The sequence below is a fragment of the Petaurus breviceps genome, unplaced genomic scaffold, assembly GCF_028583685.1.
Source record: "Petaurus breviceps papuanus isolate PSGF00001 unplaced genomic scaffold, PetGlider_PUasm1.0 90919, whole genome shotgun sequence".
Lineage (NCBI taxonomy): Eukaryota > Metazoa > Chordata > Mammalia > Diprotodontia > Petauridae > Petaurus > Petaurus breviceps.
Genome location: NW_027187378.1, coordinates 22,933,814 through 22,953,766, shown reverse-complemented (window position 1 = coordinate 22,953,766; position 19,953 = coordinate 22,933,814). Strand labels below are relative to the sequence as shown.

Genomic DNA, 19,953 nt, shown 5'->3' with positions numbered 1-19,953 from the left:
CTTCTCTTAAGGTGCTCAGACCACAAATTACTTTTCTTCCTTTTATATTTATTACTCCAGCCATCCTCAAATAATCACAATATGTCAGGGGCGACCAGGTGGCTCAGCGAGTAAGAGCACCGGCCCCAGTGTCCGGATGACCTGGGGATCGAATCCGGGATCAGATACTTAGCACCACACCCAGAAATAACCGGCTGTGTAACCTTGAGCAAGTTACTTAACCCCAATTACTTTAAAAAAAATAATCACAATATGTTTCCGTAATGGAGAGACACAATTTCAAATTGTCTCAGGAAATAGCAGTATACAGCATCTTAAGAAGAGCTTTACTTGTAAACTGGAGAAACCAGTTTAAGTATCAGAGAGGATCAGCCAAGATTTCTAGTCCTTTAGGGTTTTTATGAGATGGGGGAAGCATGTTAAAATTAATTGAAAGGAACCCTTAATTCTTGACTGACTGAGGTGGAGAAAAAAAAATCTATTAGAATTTGGGAGAAGGTATCTCCCAAGGTATACAGTCAGGGAGGTGGAGAGAAGAGGCATCTTTCCAAGGAAGTCTGATAAATGAAGGATGCCTATTTTTCTTTGAGCATTCCTGTTCCCTGTGGATATTTCTAGAGCATTAGCTAACTCCCATAAAAGATGAAATTATCTCCATTTGAGAGAAAGTTGATTGCTTTCCTTTTCTTCATCCTTAATTTTACATTTAGAACAATGCAAGACAACAAACATTTCTTGGATGCTTACTCTGTGCAAAGCACTGTCCTCAGGCTTGGGTGAGCTGTATAGCTCTTAAGAGAACCACTCTCTTTCAAAAGGTTACATGCCCAAGGATCCTTAAAAAATTAGCAGCTTCATTTCCCTATATATTTTTTTTTAATAATACAGTTCCTCTGTGTTTAGCTGATTAGCACAAATTAAATTCCATGCAAAACCCATCCTAAGTATTAACATTCTATTACAGTTTACAAAATTCACACAATTGCTGTAAAGATACTTTTATGCCAGTGAGGGGGGGAAAGAGATACTTTAGTTCTATTCTGAAAGATCAGTTGAATTCTAAAGTCCCTACTTAATAGAATCAGTCATGACTCCTCATTTCATAGCAGGGAGTAGAGATAACCAAATCCACTTTGGCCAGAATGTACCTAACAGGCTTATTAACTGTTTTACTCCTCTAAACTTGGTCAATACCCTGGTTGTAAGATGGGAGAGTAGAAAATGATCAGTCAAAAAGTATTTATTAACTACTTTCTATGTGCCAGACCCTATACAGAGCACTCTGGATAAAACGAAGTGAAAACATTTGTCTCCCTCAAAAAGCTGACATTACAATGTGTGTGGGGGGGGGGGGAGGGGGGAAGACAGGGTACAGAAGAAAGGCCTAGTTCTACTCTCAGAATCCCAGAATCCCAGAGTTGACAGGAACCCCAAAGGTCAACTTTACCTTCAACAATCTTCAGTACCCCTTCATTGAACTCAAGAGGTGGAGAAGTAATTCTTTTCTTTCTTTGCCAGTATGGTCTCTGAATTCCATGCTTTCAGAAGGAATATTCTAGTTTTCTAACAATGTTCTTGTATTGGTGGAAAGGTTTCTCTCACGTGCTTCCATCTTGAAATGGATCTATTTCTCCCTCCTCCTAATCCAGAGATTATTCAAGGGCTATTACCAGTTGACTTAGCCTGTCTCCACTTGTGCTTTTTCTCATGGCTAGGACCAGATTGGTGCTAGAGAACCAAACTCAAGAGACATCTATAGAACTCTTGGACTGAAATGATCAGATATCCTAGAAAAGGTAGAAAAGAGTCTCTTTCTGGAATATGATCTTCATGAAGTATAAATAGTTTAAATCTAGGCCTGTCTTACAGAAATCAGGGCATTTAGGTCCCATCATCCTTGTCCAAAGAAATCTTATTGATGTGAAATATTTTGGTCTATTTTAAGTGAGACCAATTTGTGAAGAGATTTTGTCATGGACTGCTCAGTGTCCAGCACTTAAGCATGACCAGAGACGTAAATAAGAAATGACCAGGCCATGTGGGTAGTTCAAGGAAGAATGATGAACTCCATTTATTGATTCTTAGTACAAAGTTTTTATAGAGCAAATGAGACAAAGGAATAGGACTTGAGTATTCTTATCATTACCTTAGTCTGTTATATCCTGGAAGTAGCACAGAATAGATAATTTGATAAAGATTTGTTATCTAGGAGACTAAAGTCTTAGGGTAAGACTGATCTAGGCCTCAGGTATCTGCTAATGCAGCCGAACTCATAAACAGATACAACTGAGAGCAAACTTCAAAGCCAAAGCTGCAATCCTCAAAAGACATCACGTTTACAGCTGACCACCCAAAGATATCTGAGGGCGGAATCAAATATTTTAGCTCTTAATAACTAAAATCTTGGAGTATAGCCTATTGATCTCAGAACTCAAGTAACATCCTTATAAGTGTAACCTATAACAAAGAACTCAGGAGCTAACTTAACAAAAAAGTTGCATCTCAAAAAGATTCTTGTTTTAAAGTCCACTATTAGGATTTAATGTCTGAGTCCTGAACCAGGCCTCTTTGGCTCCCCACAAGATAGAAACTTTCAAATTCCAGAAACCTAAGGACCAGACCCTTCTTCAAAAATCACAAACTGGCTCAATTCCAAGTGCTTAGCCTATCTAATTTTGATCAATATGGTTAGGTATAATATTGCTTTAGAGATACCACTTGGTTTAAGCTGTCCATCAGGATCATAGGATTTAGAGCTGGAAAATCCTTGACTGAAAGAACTTAGAGCTGGAAGAGACTATAAAGATCATCTAGACCTTGGATAACCAGGGGTCCTTATTGGGGTCCATGGACCCTCAAGGGGTCCTATGGATAACTCAACAAACACTTATTAAGTGCTTACTATATGTTAGGCATTGTGCTAAGTACTGGAGATACAAATAGAAGCAAAAAAGGAAGATATGGGGTGGCCAGGTGGCACAGTGAGTAAGAGCGCCGGCTCAGAGTCGGGAGGACTGGGATCGGTTCTGGCCTCAGATACTTAACACCCACACAAAATAACAGGCCGTGGAACCTTGGGCAAGTTACTTAACCCCAGTTGCTTTAAAAAAAAAAAAAGGAAGACAGTCCCTACCTTAAAGAGTTTACATTTTAATATGAGGACGATGCTCAAAAAGGGCACTGAAAAGTAGGTTGGGGGAGGGGAACGGGAAGAGAAGAAAACTAATGGTAAAGTCCAGAGAGTTAGAAGTAGCAACCAAAGAGGAATAAAGGGTGGCTGGCCTGAGCCCTTTCTCAAAATGATTTCTAGGAGAAACACCTTGAACCAATGGGTGAAGAAATGCTCCAGGGTGAGAAGACTACAGGGAGTAAGGGAAGTTCAAAGGTACAAAGCAACCATGATAGTGCCGTTCAATTCCAGGGAATGACCTTGGCTTGGAAAAACAAATTACATCTTTATTTTTACTAATTTCTGAGTGAAATTTAGCATTTCCTTCTATTATGCATATAGGCAATATTATTCTGAGAAGGGGTCAATAGATCTTATCAGATTGCATCAATGACACAGAAAAGGTTAAGAAGTCATTATCTATACCAACCCTTTCATTTTACTAGTATTGAAACTTAGGCTCAGGACATTTAAATGACTGGCCTGAGGTTTAGGTGGGACTTAGGACAGAGTTTTTGATGGAGGTTGGTTGTTCCTGTATTGTTGGAAGGCCAGTGAGAGTGATGGATACTAATTGAGCATTCTATTATCTGGGATAGGAGAGATCGCATATTGGAAGGCAGTGAGTAATGAGCCACAATTCCCAAAAACGCTAGTTGGTAGCCTGAGAGGCATCTCCTATAAGTATGAGGGGAGAGACATGTCTAGTTCTTGTGTCATTCAAAATCTACCTATAATAATCTTCAGCAGATATATTCTAAGTCACCAGTCCCTACTTTATAGGCACTCTGGAAACATTTGGGGCACTTAGGTGGCGAAGTGGATAGAATACCAGACCTGGAATCAGGAAGACCTAAGCCCAAATCCAACCTCAGACACTTACTAGCTGTGTGACCCTAGGCAAGTCACTTAACCCTCTTTGCCTCAGTTTCCTCATCTGTAAAATGAACTAAAGAACAAAATAGCAAACCTTTCTAGCATTTTTGTCAAGAAAACCCCAAATGGTGTCACAAAGAATCAGACATGACTGAAAAACAACTGAATAACAAAAGAAACACTTGAAACAATTTGGTTAACAAATGCCACGTAGCAAAGTAACCTGATCTTGAATGGCCATAGCCCAAGGTTCCATGACAAGCTGACAAAAAAAGAGCCCCTTTGTCTTATTAAAAAATTATAGTCATGGCTTAAACACATTTGAAAAGGTCATGAGTTAAGTCAAGGTCTAGTGAAGAGGTAAGAGGTTCCTAACAACTGTATGGAAGGAGGAATCTAAGGAACCAGGATATGGGCTATAAAGAGAAGAGATCTAGAATTCTGTTCTCTTTTGGGGTGGAGACATGGTCTTAACTGAAAGGCTTATCTGAAGTGTTTTGGAATGCTCTTTAAGTGGGGCAGGGTGAAGGTAAGGGGAAGAAGCGAATGATTTTCACTTGATTTTTGTGCTTACATAGTTGATAGTCAGTAAACATCTATTAAGCACTCACTGTATGCCAAGCACTGTTGCTTAGCATGTTAAAGAAAAGCAAATAGCAGTCCTGCCCTCAAGGGGCTCACATTCTAATGAAGAAGATAATAAGCAAACAAAAATGTACAAACAGGTTATGTGCAGGATAAATTTGGAATAATTGACAAAGAGAAGGCACTAAAAGTAAGCAATCTAGGGAAAAGCTTCCTGCAGAAGGCAATATTTTAGCTAGAGTATGTTTGAAGAACACCCAGGAGGCTGGCTCACTCTATCAAAGAGTTTGGTGAATAGACTTGGAGTCTGGAAGACTTGATTTCAAGTCCTGCTTCTGATATTTACTACCCATGTGACCCTGAGCAAATCATTTAACCTTCAAAGTTAAAGTGCTCCAAGGCAGCTCCATAGGACTAATAAGCTGTCATTGGTGGAAAGAATTCCCCACACTGAAGAAGTCACAGATACTTATAATTACCCTGTCCCTAGCAAAGGGCCTTCCAAATTTTGTCATTATTGTGATCCAGACCTTTGATTTAATCACTTTGGGGAAACTATCTGGTATGGAAATTCCCTCCACATCTCTTCTGTAACTTATGGTCTTAGAAAGTTCTCTAGGGAACTAAGAGTTAAAGGGACTCATCCATGGTCACATAGCTAGTATGTATCAGAGGCTAGGCTTGATTCCAGCCCTTCCTAAGTAAAAGGTCGACCCTCTACCCACAGTACCATACTGCCTCCAAATAAGCATTTAATAAATGCTTGTTGAGTGGAATGGAAGGCAATTTGGTGACCTTGGGGAGGATAAGGATTATGATGGGGACTCGATTTACCTAGTACTTTAAGGTATAAAAAAAACTGTTGGGTCAAACGTATTTGTATTTCCTAAAAGTAAAGTTGTTTCTCTCGTTTATTTCTTTTATATTTCGGAAGGATAGGACTCAGCATTGTTGGCCTTGTCTCATTTGTACTGCATTATTCCTGGATGGAAACAGGCAGAAATGCCCAAGCCCCGTTGTGAATGTTTTTACATTACTGAAACACCTCCCACTACCCTCACCCCGACCCTCACAGTAACCTTCTTGGCCAAAAGAGGACCAATCTCTGCTAGTTTCATTTCCTCCTCTTGCTTGCTGCAAATCAATGGGTAAAACATTTCTTCCTGTTTTCTTCTATGCTTAATGATTGTTTTTTAGGGAAAAAAATCTACTGGTTTCATTCAGATGCCAAAACATCCGTACTTTTTCATGCTCTCTGCTCAAAAGACCTGTGTAGCAGGGAGTCTGTGACCCTTCGCCCTAAAGGGCATGTAACCCTACTGGGCTCAGCCCTAATGAGATGAGAGGCAAAGACATGTGGGCCACCTAAGAGAAGAGGAGGGTCACTGTACATTTCAGTGTCCTGTATATTCACTGGAACAGATCACCTGGGATGAAGAAAAGAAGGTAAATGGTATACACCCATATGCCACCACAAAACTAGATACCACACACAAGCCTCTGGTTGCCAAAAGGGGAAAAAAAAGTTTCAAATTCCTATTCGATTTCCTCTCTCTGTGTTGACTCTGAAAACAAAGCTGAAATTCTCTCTGAAAAAAAATTTTTTTTATCTTTTCTTTGTTATGTTTTAGAAGAAGAGGTGGGCGGGAGAATTCAGAAACCTAGAGTAACAGCCACTACAGAAAAACAAACCCACAAAAGCTGTCATTTGCTCAAAGTGAGAAAATGCAGCGTGTCACACTGCACAACCCATGTAGGCATGGATGATGGAGAAGCATCATGATGAGTTTTCAAGTTGACATCACCTAATTCTTTAAAGAAGGAGGAATTTTTGGCAGTCGCCATCAAAGTGCCCAGACCTTGATTATGGCTCAAGACATCAAAGAACTAGATAGTGCCCTATTTAGGAATGGACAAATGTCCCATGGCAGGGAGGGGAGAGAAGACTATGAAATATCTCCTTCTCAGATACTCTCAGAGATTTGTTCAGAAGGGATGGACCAGGTTAGGACCTAGGAAGGGATCCAACTTTGACAAGTCAGCAGATAAAAATCTTTATTGAAGTTTTTCAGTCAATCAGCAAACATTTTTATAAGGTACCTACTATAGAGTAGTTCTAAGTTGTGGAGGATGCAAAGAAAAATGAGAATTGGTTCCTACCCTCAAGGATCTTACATTCTAATGGTGGAAATGACTTAACTGAGTTCATCATACAAGAGATGTACAGAAGATCATCTGAAAGGGAAGGCAGTAGCATCTGGGGGTGGGGGAGAAGGGACTGGAAAAGGTCATTTAAAGAAGGTTCAGTATGTTGTTTGTCTTTTGAAGAGAACCAGTGGCATCAGGAGGATAATGTCTTGACTTATGGGTAAATTAGATTTAAGTGAGGCAGGATTGTGCAAAGTCATCAGCCTCACTCTCTTCTCCAGAATCATTCTGAGTCCAGTGGCAATACAGGTCGGGAAGGCTAGAGATGGCCCCACAAGCAGTGGGAGACCTTGGCGTTTTTAAGCTAAGGTCTTTGTCAGGTATGTTTGTCTGAGGCAACACCCGTTTATTAGTTAAAGGCTAATTAAGAATTGAAGATAAAGATGGCCTACTTTGCCTTCACAAAAGAATCAGTAAGGAAGGGGAAGACCCTCAGAGTTTCTGGTCAGAGCAGAAATAGTTGCTATTTACACTCACTCTGAGCCATCAAAACCCAAACAATGAACAAGTGAGGCTTAGGCTGGGCCTATTATTGGCCAATCAGTGAGATTCAGAGTGATTTGGGTTTAAAGGCATAGTCAAGTAGCTCCATTTCAATCTCAGTGGGCTTTATCAATATGAGTTAAACCTGGAAAGAATCAGAAGTAGTGGAGGTGAGGGAACAAGGACAGGTAGGAGGCATGGGGATAGGAGGCCAGGAGATATGGCCTTGGAAGGTTATGTTTGAGGAATTGCAAGAAGATCAACTTGTAGGTTGTAGAGTGTGAGGAGGGGGGTGAAATGTTGTAAGAATGGAAAAGAAGGAAGGGGCATGGTTATTAAAGAGAATTAAATGCCAAATAGATCCTGGAGGTTAGGAGGGAACCACTGGAACTCAAAAAGCAGGGGGTGACATGGTACATCTACACTCTAGAAGAATCCCTTGGGCAGTTGAGTCAGGGATAGACTGGAAGTGGGGAAGGATTTGAGGGAAGGAGACCAGTTAGAAGGCTATTTCGGTAATCCAGGCTGATGAGGACCCAAATGGATTATGGCTATATAAACACAGAGGAGGGAGTGTACAGGAGAGACATAGTGAAGGAATGTGTAGGGAGAGCCACTGTCACAAACAACGTGACATAGTGGGTAGAGCGCTGGATTTGTAGTCAGGTAGACTTGGGTGCAAATTCAGTTTTAGCCATTTGCTAGTTGTGTGGCTATGGATGAGTCATCATTGTCATATGGACAGCTAAACTGTCTGAGCCTCAGTTTCTACAATGGTAAAGTGAGGATAACAATAGCACCCATCTCATATTGTTTGTTTTAAAGATAAAATAGGACCATGAATATAAAATTGACTAGCACTTACTAGCTGTATGACCCTGAGCAAGCCATTTGACTATTAACTGTCTGTTTCCTGATCTGTAAGATGGGAACAATAAGAGCCCCTACCTGCTGTTGTTGTTGCAAGGATAAAATAAGACAATATTTGTAAAGAGCTTTACAGACCTTAAATCACTATGTTCGTGCTGTGTCATAATCACTGCTGGTATGAAAGCACTTTGTAAATAGCAGCTATTATTATTACTTGAAGTCAGAGGACTTTCATTCTAGCCAGCTTGGGGCTGCTCAGTCCATTCTAGAATTTCAGGCCAGGATAAAAGGCCTCTCACTCAGTGTCAGTTTTTCTTCTTAGTCTTTCCCCTTTGGTTTGTTGTTGTTGAGCTGTTTCAGTCACGTCTGACTCTTTGTGACCCCATTTAGGGTTTTCTTGGCAAAGATACTGGAGTGGTTTGTCATTTCCATCACCAGTCCATTTTACAAATGAGGAAACTGAGGCAAACAGGGTTAAGGGACTCACCAGCAATCACACAACTAATAAGTGTCTGAGGCAGCATTTGAACTCACAAAGATGAATTCAGGATGGATCCTTCACCACCTAGCTACCCAAGTCAATGTACACTGCCCCAAAACCAACAGGCCTATCTAATTATCACCTCTCCCAACCCAACCATTCCCTGTGTCTAACACTTCCTGCTGCTGAGAACCAAGGAAACCTAGACCAGGGGCAGGGAACCTGGGGCCTCTGTAGTGGCCCTTTGAGTGAAACTTCAAGTTTGGAATCAAAGGGTCGAATTTGAGGACCTAGAGGGCTACATGTGGCCTGGAGGCCACAGGTTCCCCACCACTGGCCTGGACATTCCACTTTGAAAGATGATCCCTTTTCTGTCCCAATAGCATAAATATCCCAATCTGGTTGAAAGGTTTGACTTTCCTCTTGGACACCAACACTGAAGGCTTGCCAGCTGCTGGGACTCCCCTGAGGGGAAGCAATCCTCTTCTCCCAAATTGCAGTGTTCCATACCAGTCTCAGACTCTTGTAATGGAAAGCAATAAAGCAGCTCAGGGCTTTAAGTGTGCCGTCAAGCAGTGGCTTTACTTACACAGCTGTACAAAGATACATAAGGAGCCTGACTTCTGGTAGGTCGGGGTTCCATTGTCTGCAAAGGAATGGTGGGTAAGCCGTCGCAGAGGTGATCCCAGGGGAGGTAAACGTCCTTTCCTTCAGGTCTGAGGGGCAAGCAAGGCAACCTCTCCTTTCCAGATGAGTGCCTGACTGAGGACCTGCACCTGAGCCCCAGATCACCCACCTGGGGGCAAGAGGGAGGAGGGGCATTCCTTATCAGCCTTTGGCAGCTGTACTGTGTTTAAGTTTTGGCCTGCAGCACCAGTACACCAACTCTTGTCAAGTCTACCTCCACAAGATTGCACACCCATCCTCATTCCTTCACTCACACAGCTGCTTCCTGACTTCAAGCCCTTTAGCAAATCTTACTGTAATTATTGCAATAATTTCCTAATTGGTCTCCATGCTTCAAATCTCTTCTCTTTCCAAGCCATCTTCCACACAGTTGCCAAAATGATGTTTTTAAGGCACAGGCCCAGTTGAGTCACTTCCCTGCTCAATAAACTCCAATGACCCCCTATTACTTTTAAGATAAAATATGAACTCTTCCTTTTGACAATTAAATCCCCTAAAAATCTGGCTACTACCTAACTCTCTTTTGGGGAGCTGAGTGGTACTGTGGATAGAGTCCCAGGCCTAGAGTCAGGAAGACTCGTCTTCCTGGGTTCAAATCTGGCTTCAGATACTTATTAGCTGTGTGACCCTGGGCAAGTCACTTCACCCTGTTTGCCTCAGTTTCCTCTTCAGTAAAATGAGCTGGAGAAGGTAATAGCAAATCATTCTAGGATCTTTGCCAAGAAAACCCCAAAATGGGGCCATGAAGAGTTGAATGTGACTGAACAACAAACCTACCTCTCCAGGCCTGATTATATATTATTCATCTTTTTGTTCTAGCCAAACTTAGTGTCTTCTCGTGTAATACTCTGTCCCATATCCTTGTGCCTTCCCACAGGTTGTCCTCCATTCCTGGAATGTACTCCCTCCTCACTTCTGACTCAGAATTCCTAGTTTCCTTGAAAGTTCACTCAGTTCAAATACCACCTTCTACATGCGATCTTTCAGGATGCCTGTCTAAGCTGCTGGTGCCTCCCCCCTTAGTCCCCCCCAAAAATACCTTGCATTAATTCTATATGTGTATATACTATCTCCCCAATAGAATATTAACTTCTTTAGGGAAGGGACTATTTGATCCTGTCTTTGTTTTTTCAGTGCCAATGACATAGTAACTACTTAAATGTCTGTTGATTGAATGATTGATTGACTGATTCACCCATGCTGAGACTGGATTGTAGTTTCAGATGGATTGTCTTTCCTGTCTGATCATGGAGGAATCAGCTCTCAAAGGGCAAGGTCCTGTTTGGTGAAGGGTGATCTTGCCATCCTCACCATGGACTCTTCATCTTCTGTCAACCCAGTTGTACCCCAGAGTGAGGACAGAGGTCCAGGTGCCAGGACTCTGATAAGATGAGCAAAAGTTCCAGCGTAGAATTTCTGCATACTAGAGTCCACATGAAATCCACAGGACAAGCTCAGCCAATCATCCTACTTGGAGCTCAGTCAGCCATCTTACAAGTACTTCCTTACATAGACAAATGAATGAATGATATTGATTCTTTTCATTCCCTTTTTATTTTTTCTTTCCTGGGGTTTTTGTTTTGTTTTAAGCAATTGGATACCTATATAAATTTAGGGTCCATGCAGTCTGAAATACACTGAGGTCAAGTTTCTCATGGATGTCAATAGTTTCTTTCCATGGAACACTGAAAAAAGTATTGGACTTGGAATCAGAAGACCTACATGACAAGTCTGACTTTGCTCCTACCTGTATCATCTTGGGAAAGTCATGTAACCTCTGGGCCTCAGTTTCCTCATGTGTAACATGAGAACCTTAGATAAAGTAATTTCCACATTGCCTTCCAGCTCTGAATCTGTAATCCTAAAATCCCTCATCCCATTTTCCTTTTCATCACAATCTTCCAGGTTTGTTTTTTTTTCTTTCCATGTTTTCCTCTCTAGATCAAATAGCTAGACAGCTAGGCAGTAGTGATTGGCTTGAAGTTGGGAAATTTTGAGTTTAGAAAATGCCTCAGATATTCACTTTGCTCTGAACAAGTCAGATTCAGTTTCTTCCTTTGTAAGATGGTGATGATAATAATAGTACCTAGCTAGGTGGCACAGTGGCTAGAGCACATGCCTGGAGTCAGGAAGACTCATCTGAGTTCAAATCTGGCCTGAGATAGTTACCAGCTGTGTGACCCTGGGGCAGTCATTTAACCCTGTTTGACTCAGCTTCCTCATTTGTAAAATGAGCTGGAGAAGGAAATGGCAAACCACTCCTGTATCTTTGCCAAGAAAATCCCAAGCAGGGTCACAGAGTCAGACATGACTAAACAACAACTGAACAACAGAAACCCCACTGGGTAGTTGTGAGCATCAAATGACAATGTATAAAATGCTTTGCATACTGTATGAATTCTGGCTCTTATTAGTATTACCAACATCACCATCTCCCTCCTGGGGAGAAGCATCCGTACTGGTACATCCCTGTCTACACCTAGATCAGATGAATGATCTTTTCTGTTCATTTCATTCCTTATGGCCCATGAAAGAAGGACCAGAACCAAGGTCATGAGTGGTCCCACTCAGTTCTTAAGTCCTTGTTGTTGTTTTAATTCAATTTACCAATAAAGCTTTCCTCTAAAAAAAATCCCAGAATCTAAGAACCCAAAGGAATGTAAGAAACCGAGAAGACTGGAAGTAGTCTGTTACAGTGTAATTGTACTGCCATTTGTAGATGTCAAATCATGCCTTTTGTTGGAAATAGATTTAATTAATTGAAGACAATTGAAACAACTGATAGAAAACCATGGAAAGCAATGTGGTTACAACAACTTAAAGGGAAGAAGACTTTATCAGCACTCAGTTAGTGTTTATCACTTATTTGCATCAAACCTGGTTCAACCACCTCCAGGACTGTGGACAAATCATGTAACCTCTGGACTTCAGTTTCCTGCTCTGTGAAATGACAAGGTTGTGCCAGATGAACCCTGAAGTCCATTCCAGATGTAAAAACAGCAGCATCAGCAAGCATCTGCATAGCACTTTAAGGTTTACAGAAAGGCTTGCAGTTATTATCTCATTTGAGCTTCATAACAACCCTGGGAGACAGGTGCTATTATTATCCCCATTTTACAGTTTGTCTGAGACAGCACCCATTCAGGGATTAGGACTAGGTAAAAAATGGGACCAAAAAATGTCCTCTATTACCTACTCAAAAAAAAAATCAACCTGGGAGGATAAGACCCTCAGGGTTTCTGGCCAGATCAGAAACAATTGCTATTTATGTTCACTCTGAGCCATCAAAATCCAAACACTCACTATGATGAAGTAGAAAAGAAAGGGGAGCCTGAATAAGTATGTTGTAGAGGTAAAATAAGGCTAAATTATAATACATTAATAAGTGCAACATATAATTAATATGATATCACAAATGTCAGGATGAAGAGTTTAAGCTTGAGCCTATAGGCAATGAGGAACATTTGTAGTTTGAGTAGGAAAGTGACATGAAGACAGTGGTGGTATAGAAGCTGAAGACCAGGAGGTCTTTTAGGAAATTTTTAAAGAATTTCTGCCAAAGAGAATGGAGAGGAAGGAGCAAATCTTAAATATTTTAAACAAAAAATTAATGACAGTAATTACCATGAAAGATGGAAGAGGGAATAACAATAACAGCTATTATTTCTGTGATACTTTAAGGTTTACAACTTTTACTTTATAGTATTTCATCTGATCCTCACAAGAATCCTGTGAGGGACGTGCTATTATTATCCCCATTTTACAGAAGAAGGAACTGAAACATAAAAAGATGGAGTGATTAGTCCAGGGTCACACATCTAATAATTGTCTCAGGCAGGATTTGAACTCAAATCTCTCCTCTCCTGTTCTGTGTTCTATCCACTGAATCAACTAGTCAAATATTGATTCAGTGAAATTAGGGGACTAGAAAGATTTTTTTGGTGGCATTTATAGAAATGGAAGGTGGAAAAAAGAGAAGTCATAGGTTTAGGGAAGTTGATGAATTTGATTTGGGACATGCTTAGTTCAAAGTAACAGCTGGACACTCAAGTGAAGATTCCTGCAAACAGTTTGAAATATAGGAGTGTAGATTAGGGGAGTTGGCAAGCAAATTGTATAGATCTGGAAGTCATTGGCATAGAGACAGTAGTTAAAGAATAGATGAGGTCTTCAAGGTGACAAGGTTTGCATTTCATAAGCCATGTGCTCTAAACAAAATATAAAGCTTTACCTAAACAAATTGTTAATCTTGAAAAGGCGTCTAAACATTAGTTCCCTCACCTCAGACGTTAGCCAGAGTTCATTCTTTAGTCATGTCATAGCATGTTACAACTAAAATCTAAACCATGGCTAATGTCAACGTTAGCTCATGTTGACCTTCCTAGCTATATTCATTGGTTAATGTCCAGAAGGTTTGTGAAGATAGAACTCACATAAATTATCTGAATAAATTAACAATTTATTTCAGCCGATTCTTATCAAGTGTCCACCATGTGCTAAGTGTTGTGCTATAACATCAATGTGCTTTTTCTATATTTAACTTTTTTCACTAGCTCATTTGATTCATTTCAAGATTATCTTAGCACAGCACTTAGCAGACTGCTGGACACATAGTGGGTACTTAACACTGGCTTATTGGCTGGTAATTGTATAGTTAAAGTTGGCCTTAGTTAAATATTTGCTATAATATTCTCGTTTGTAGAGATGCTGCAGTAATGGAGGCCTATTGACACCTGTAGGTTAAGTGTGAGATTGTTTTCATAGTCTTCAAGGAGGAGGGTTTAAAGTTGAGGTTTAAAGGACATGATTTCTCATATGGAGGATGAACTATGATGTCATTTATCATATCAGTTGGAGGCTTCTGTCTGATGCATTTGGGATGGTGTGTATAATATAACAGAGTCGTGAGAGTAAGAAGAGGCATGATGCTGTGGCAGAAAGCGCGTTAGATTTAAAGCCAAATGACCAGAGTTTGAATCACAGTGAGGCTATTATCCATATGACCTCGGGTAATTTATGTCATTGCCCTGGGAATTAGTTTCCTCATATATAAAGGGATTGCATTAAGCCCTATGTTTTCTTCCAGCTTTAATTCTATGATCCATGTGACAAACACAAAATGAAAGACAATATTGATGCTGAGGATAAAAAGCTACTTCATATGTGACTGAAGCTAGTCTGGATGGCAGTAGTTAAGCAGCAAACCTGTTTGGGTTTGGGGATGACTGGGAGTTTGGGGAGTTGACTCAGGGTCTCCTGAGGCCCAGTTGTAATCTCTAGACCTAGTTGTATTTACTTTGTGATCATTTTACCTGGGCATCACAGTCTTTTCTGTCCACTGCTTCTTTCTCAAAGGGAGTGTTTTCAAAGTAAACAGATTTGTTCACAGTGGAATAGAAACTTCAGTGAAAATAGAAATTCAGGGTTTTTGCCTCATTTTCCTCACCTGTAAAAATGAAGATGATAACACTTGTATTACCTAATTCACAGAGCTATTAGGAAGAAAGTGCTTAGTGAATTGTAAATCTCTAGAAATGTGAGCTGTAATTAGGGGGGAAAGCGGGGGATTGGTTTATTTACTTCTTATACTACTTACTTATTATGATAAACCGTGCTACATAATTAAATAGCATCACCAGAAGCATATTGGTGTTAAAAAGATGTACTTTTGTGTGAAGGAGCAGCTTGGAATTGTCAAAAGCACTGTGCAGTTCCACAAATGCAATCCAGTGTACCCTCTTCCTCCTATTCAATTCCCTCTTCCTCCTTTTGAATTCTGGACTTAGCTTTGGGTCCATCTGCATTGCCCGTCCAAGATATATGTTCTCATTCAATAGTCTTCCTATCCAATCAAAATGGTGAGTGACCCAAAGGGCAGTGAGAGATGCACAGCAGGAGTAAATAGGCTGAAGCACATCACCAGTGACGTCTGTAACAATTGGCATAAAAGACATAATACAGGAAGTGTGTTATCAAAAAAGAAGGTCGGTCAGATGGCTAGTGAGAGCCAAGAATGGATAGCTTACGCTCTACTGATAGCCAGAGAATGTGAAAAGACCCAGAGTAGGGCTTCTTGACCTGAGGTCCTTGAACTTTAAAAAAAAAAATTTAAATAACTATATTCCAATGTAACAGATTTTTTTGTAATCCTATGTATTTTATTTTGTACATTTCAAGACATGATTCTGATAAGACGCCCATAAACTTTACCAGACTGGCAGAGTCTCATCACACACACACACACACACACACACACACACACACACACACACACACTAAGTATCTCTGACCTAGAGGAAGGTCCACCAGTGTCTTGGGGAACTTCTCTAAGGGGGAATGATGGAAGGGCATGAATAAGAATCACAAAGGAAAAGAAAACATGGATATGTTATGATCTGTACCCTCAGAGGGAATGCTCACCTAAACAAGATCATGGCTCCATTGATGTCATGCTACCTTCTTTTTAAGTAAAGGATGAGACTTATATTGTGTGTGTGTTTTTCCCAGCTCTTGCTCCTCTTACAGTAATAGCCAGAACCCTGTTCTATCTCAATGGCATCCCCACATTGTTGAAGATGCAGGAAGGAACTCTTTAACTTCCTCTACTCTCTGATCTTCCTCTTGTTATGTCTTTGCTCCTGGAGCCTTCTTTAATGCTTCTTTCCCAGCGTATCATTACGGACATAATTTTTCAAAACAACTCTGCTGTTTAGTTAGTCTAGGCTTTCTAGACCTCTGACGGTTGAGAATAAAAGAAGTTTAGTATTGGACATAGTTTGCAATAGCACTCCTGAGAGAGAAACGGGTGAGCATTTGCTCTGAGTAATTACTTATGGTGATTCACTGCTTAGAAATGGCATTCTGGAATGAGAGGCCATTAATAGGTATACATTTTAGTCATCCATTGTGAATGAAGAAGGAAGCACGGGGCCTGTTGTCTTAACCAGAACCTCTAATGGTACATCTAAAGCCTGGCAGTAAGTGCTTAACAAAAGCTTTTATTCCATTGAACCTAGCAATTTCAGTGAAAATCTTTTTATAAGAAGCTAAGGCTGTTTTTATTTTCTCCAGAAAACTATTGCCACCATTGTATATTAATCAGTTATCCTACCATTGCAAAATGAGTGTAGCCTATTAAATTAATTTTAGTTTTTAAAGGACAACAGCCACATAGGTTTTCAAATTCAACTGCAGAAATATGGGGTGGGAGAAGTGTAGCTAGACAAAAGGTCAGATGCAAAAGATTGTGGGTTTGGGTGGCCTGAAGGCTCTATGTGAGTCAACAATGGTACGTGGCAGCCAAAAAAGATAAAGCAATCTTTGGCTGAATTAAAAGAAGTATCACGTCATAAGGAAGGTGATAGTCCCACAGTGTTCTGCTTTAGATCATATCTAAGTACTGTATTCAATTCTGGTTACCTGATTTTAGGAAGAACATTGACAGATGAGAGCCTGTTCAGAATAGTATGGTACCAAGGTTAAAAGTCTTGAGACCATCCCATAGGAGGATAATTTCAGGAACTGGAAGCATCTAGCTTGAAAAGATAAGATTTAAGGAGATGGTGGGGTGGCCAGGTAGCACAGTGAGTAAGAGCACTGGCTCCAGTGTCAGGAGGACCTGGAGATCGAATCCTGGGCTCAGACACTCAGCACCACACCCAGAAATAACTGGCCATGTAACCTTGAGCAAGTTACTTAACCCTGATTGCTAAAAAAAAAAAAAAAAAAGATTTAAGGAGATGGGGTGAAGGGAACATGATAATTGTCTTCAAGTTTCTGAAGGACTGACATAGAAAAGAGATTAGACATGCTCTCCCTGGCTCTGGAGGTTAGAAGTGTAAGCACAAGGTAGACATTGCAAAGAGGCAGATTTTGGGTCAGTTTAAAGAAAATATTCCTAACAGTTATAACTTTTTAAAGGTGGAATGGGTTCCTTTGGAAGACTGAGGATTCTTCCTCATTGGAAGTCTTCAGGCAGAGACTGGATAACTATTTGTCAAGGCTTTGCTAAAGGGAGTTACTGCTTGGGTGCAAGTTAGAGTAGATGACCTTGGAGGTCCCTTCCAATGCTAAGATTCCATAATTTTTTTTTTAGCTAAAGAAGTATTTGCAGAAATTTCATAATCAAAATGTATTAATTCATATTTCATAACTTTTCTTGTTGTTCAGTCACTTTCAGTCACGTCTGACTCCTCATGATCCCATTTGGGGTTTTCTTGGCAAAGATACTGGAGTGGTTTGCCATTTCCTTCTCCATAACTTTTCTTGGCTCATCTTTAGAAAGAATGACTTATCCTTCATTTTAGATAGTATGTCAGTGGAAAGATTGACTTGCAAATATTTTGAGAATTTACAGAATTCACATAAGGGAAGACAGAGCAGAGTAATAGATAAAGACTTGAAGTCAGGAAAACTTGGGTTCAAATCCTGCATGACCATGGGTATAACCTTTCTGAGTTTCAATTTACTTATTTGTAAAATTAAGGAAATTAAAGCACCTACCTCATGGAGAACCAAGTGAGATAATATAGATAAAAATCACTTTAGAAATCTTAAAAGTACTATATATACATGAACTATTGTGATCTTCATTAAAAAAAATCACATAGGAAAATGTTGCCATACTACCAGGAAAGAACCTGAAGATGGATTCATGCTCAGACATTTTAAATGGGTCCCCAGAAAATTCAGTGAACTTTGTGATGGAAAACTGCTCAGTGCTAATAATGTTGGTGGTTTCAGTGGACAAAGAATCGACTGGTTTTATAAACTTGTGTTAGTGTAAGACTTCCTCACACTACCCCTATGTCCTCTATATAGAAATATTCTCTATCCCTGTATCCATGAGAAATAAGATTTAACTGTACATAGTATTCTAATATATACCAAGTGCATTACTAGGGGGGTTTTATTCATTCACCAATATTTGACAAATATTTATTAAATACCTACTATGTATAAAATTCCAGGGATAAAAAAAGGCAAAAAACCCCAACTTCTGCCCTCAAGAAATGTACATCACTGTGTTGTTGTTTCTGAAGAGAAAATTGAAGAAAGATCGACATGGTAGTCGATGTACTTTCGATGGTAGTTGATGTATTTTACAACATAAATGCTCCTCTGCCCACCAAAATGAAAACTTTTTTGTTTTCATGTAAACCAGTTCACCATTTTAATTTCTTCTTTTTCAGTTACTTTAGAACAGTTCTCCTTAGCAGTGGGGAGCTGCCCTGTTCCAGAGGACCAGACTTTGTTAATGAAGGTAGGTTATCAGATAAAGTGCTTATTTTCTTAAAGCCTCCTAGCATTTTTATTGCTCTGAGGATAGTTTCATTTTACAAGAGGGAGTAAATTTATCATCTCTGAATTTTTACACTCTGTGGGGATAAACTTGTCATCGGCGAGTAGGAGGGTTGCTGGTTAATGAGCCCAACTGCTGCCTGTGGAGTTCATGAGAGTGACAGGAAAGTGGTTGTCAAATACTACCAGGGAATTTATTTAATTCTCCAGAGATCTCAGTTGGTTCTATTTAAACTAATCTGACAGTGTCTTGACTTTTTTTTTTTAGCAGATTTATGAGAGCTGGCCATGTTTTATGTCTCCTACTATACTTTTTAATTAAGGCAAGGGTTTGAGTGTGTCCCTCATCCTCACTTTTGTGTCTACAATGAATTGCTAATACAAATTAGGCGACACATATTACAGATGGAATTGTTGCTGCTGATGAAAAGCATGGCTTTATTCATCCTCAATCATAATTGTTATTGTTGTTTTTAAAAATTTCTTCCAGGTTAAAAAAGAGCAAAGTCTACTATCACCAACATTTAGGTTGCATGCAAGGCTAAATCCAAAACATAAAAGTGTTTGTCCAACAATATGCAAGAGTTATTTAAAACTATGCTTTTGAATAGTTTGGTCAAGCACAGAGAACAAAGAGAAGCTTGTACAGGAATGCAGATGAAAGTATTAAACAGTTATAGATTGTAGCAAAATCACACACATATGCAAAATATTCATTTTTTACCTCCGAAGGCTGACACTCCCACTATCCCCAAGATAATATATGTGCCATTAACTTGGGGCATGAAGATTTAACTGCTGACAATTCTAACATTGTACTACTAGGAAAACACTGTCTCTACCCATCAAACCAGGGACTAAATCCTATAATCAAATACTAGTAACTGTGGAAAACAAAAATAAATAAATAAACATGTCATGTTTCTGTAAGTGGGTTTTAAGTAATTTGTTTGAGATGAAGTATTTAGGGTCCCTCATTTAAAAACTTTTAACATTTAATACACCAGCAAATGTTGGTAATATTAAACCTTTGCATTTATGATGATGTATATTGAAGCAAAAATGTGCAAGTCTTAAGTGCAATTTTCACTTCTGAAAATTGGGCCCATTTAATAGAAGACTGGACAGACAGGCAGTGATATGGATAGAGCACCAGGTCTGGAGTCAGAAAGACCTGGTTCCTATTTGGCCTACTAGCTGTGTGACGCTGGGCAAGTCTCTTAACTCAGTTTCCTCAACTATAAAATGAGCTGGAGAAGGAAACAGCAAACCCCTCCAGTATTTTTTCCAAGAA

General features: G+C 39.8%; 1 protein-coding gene across 1 annotated transcript in view; it reads left to right on the top strand.

Annotated features, from left to right (window-relative positions):
* The window catches only part of ACOXL (acyl-CoA oxidase like), a 553,504-nt gene that overhangs the window by 457,699 nt on the left and 75,852 nt on the right, over positions 1 to 19,953 (top strand). The window contains exon 17 of the mRNA XM_069075565.1: positions 18,551 to 18,621. Coding sequence (XP_068931666.1) covers positions 18,551 to 18,621 — 71 coding nt within the window. The remainder of the gene's footprint in view (positions 1 to 18,550; positions 18,622 to 19,953) is intronic.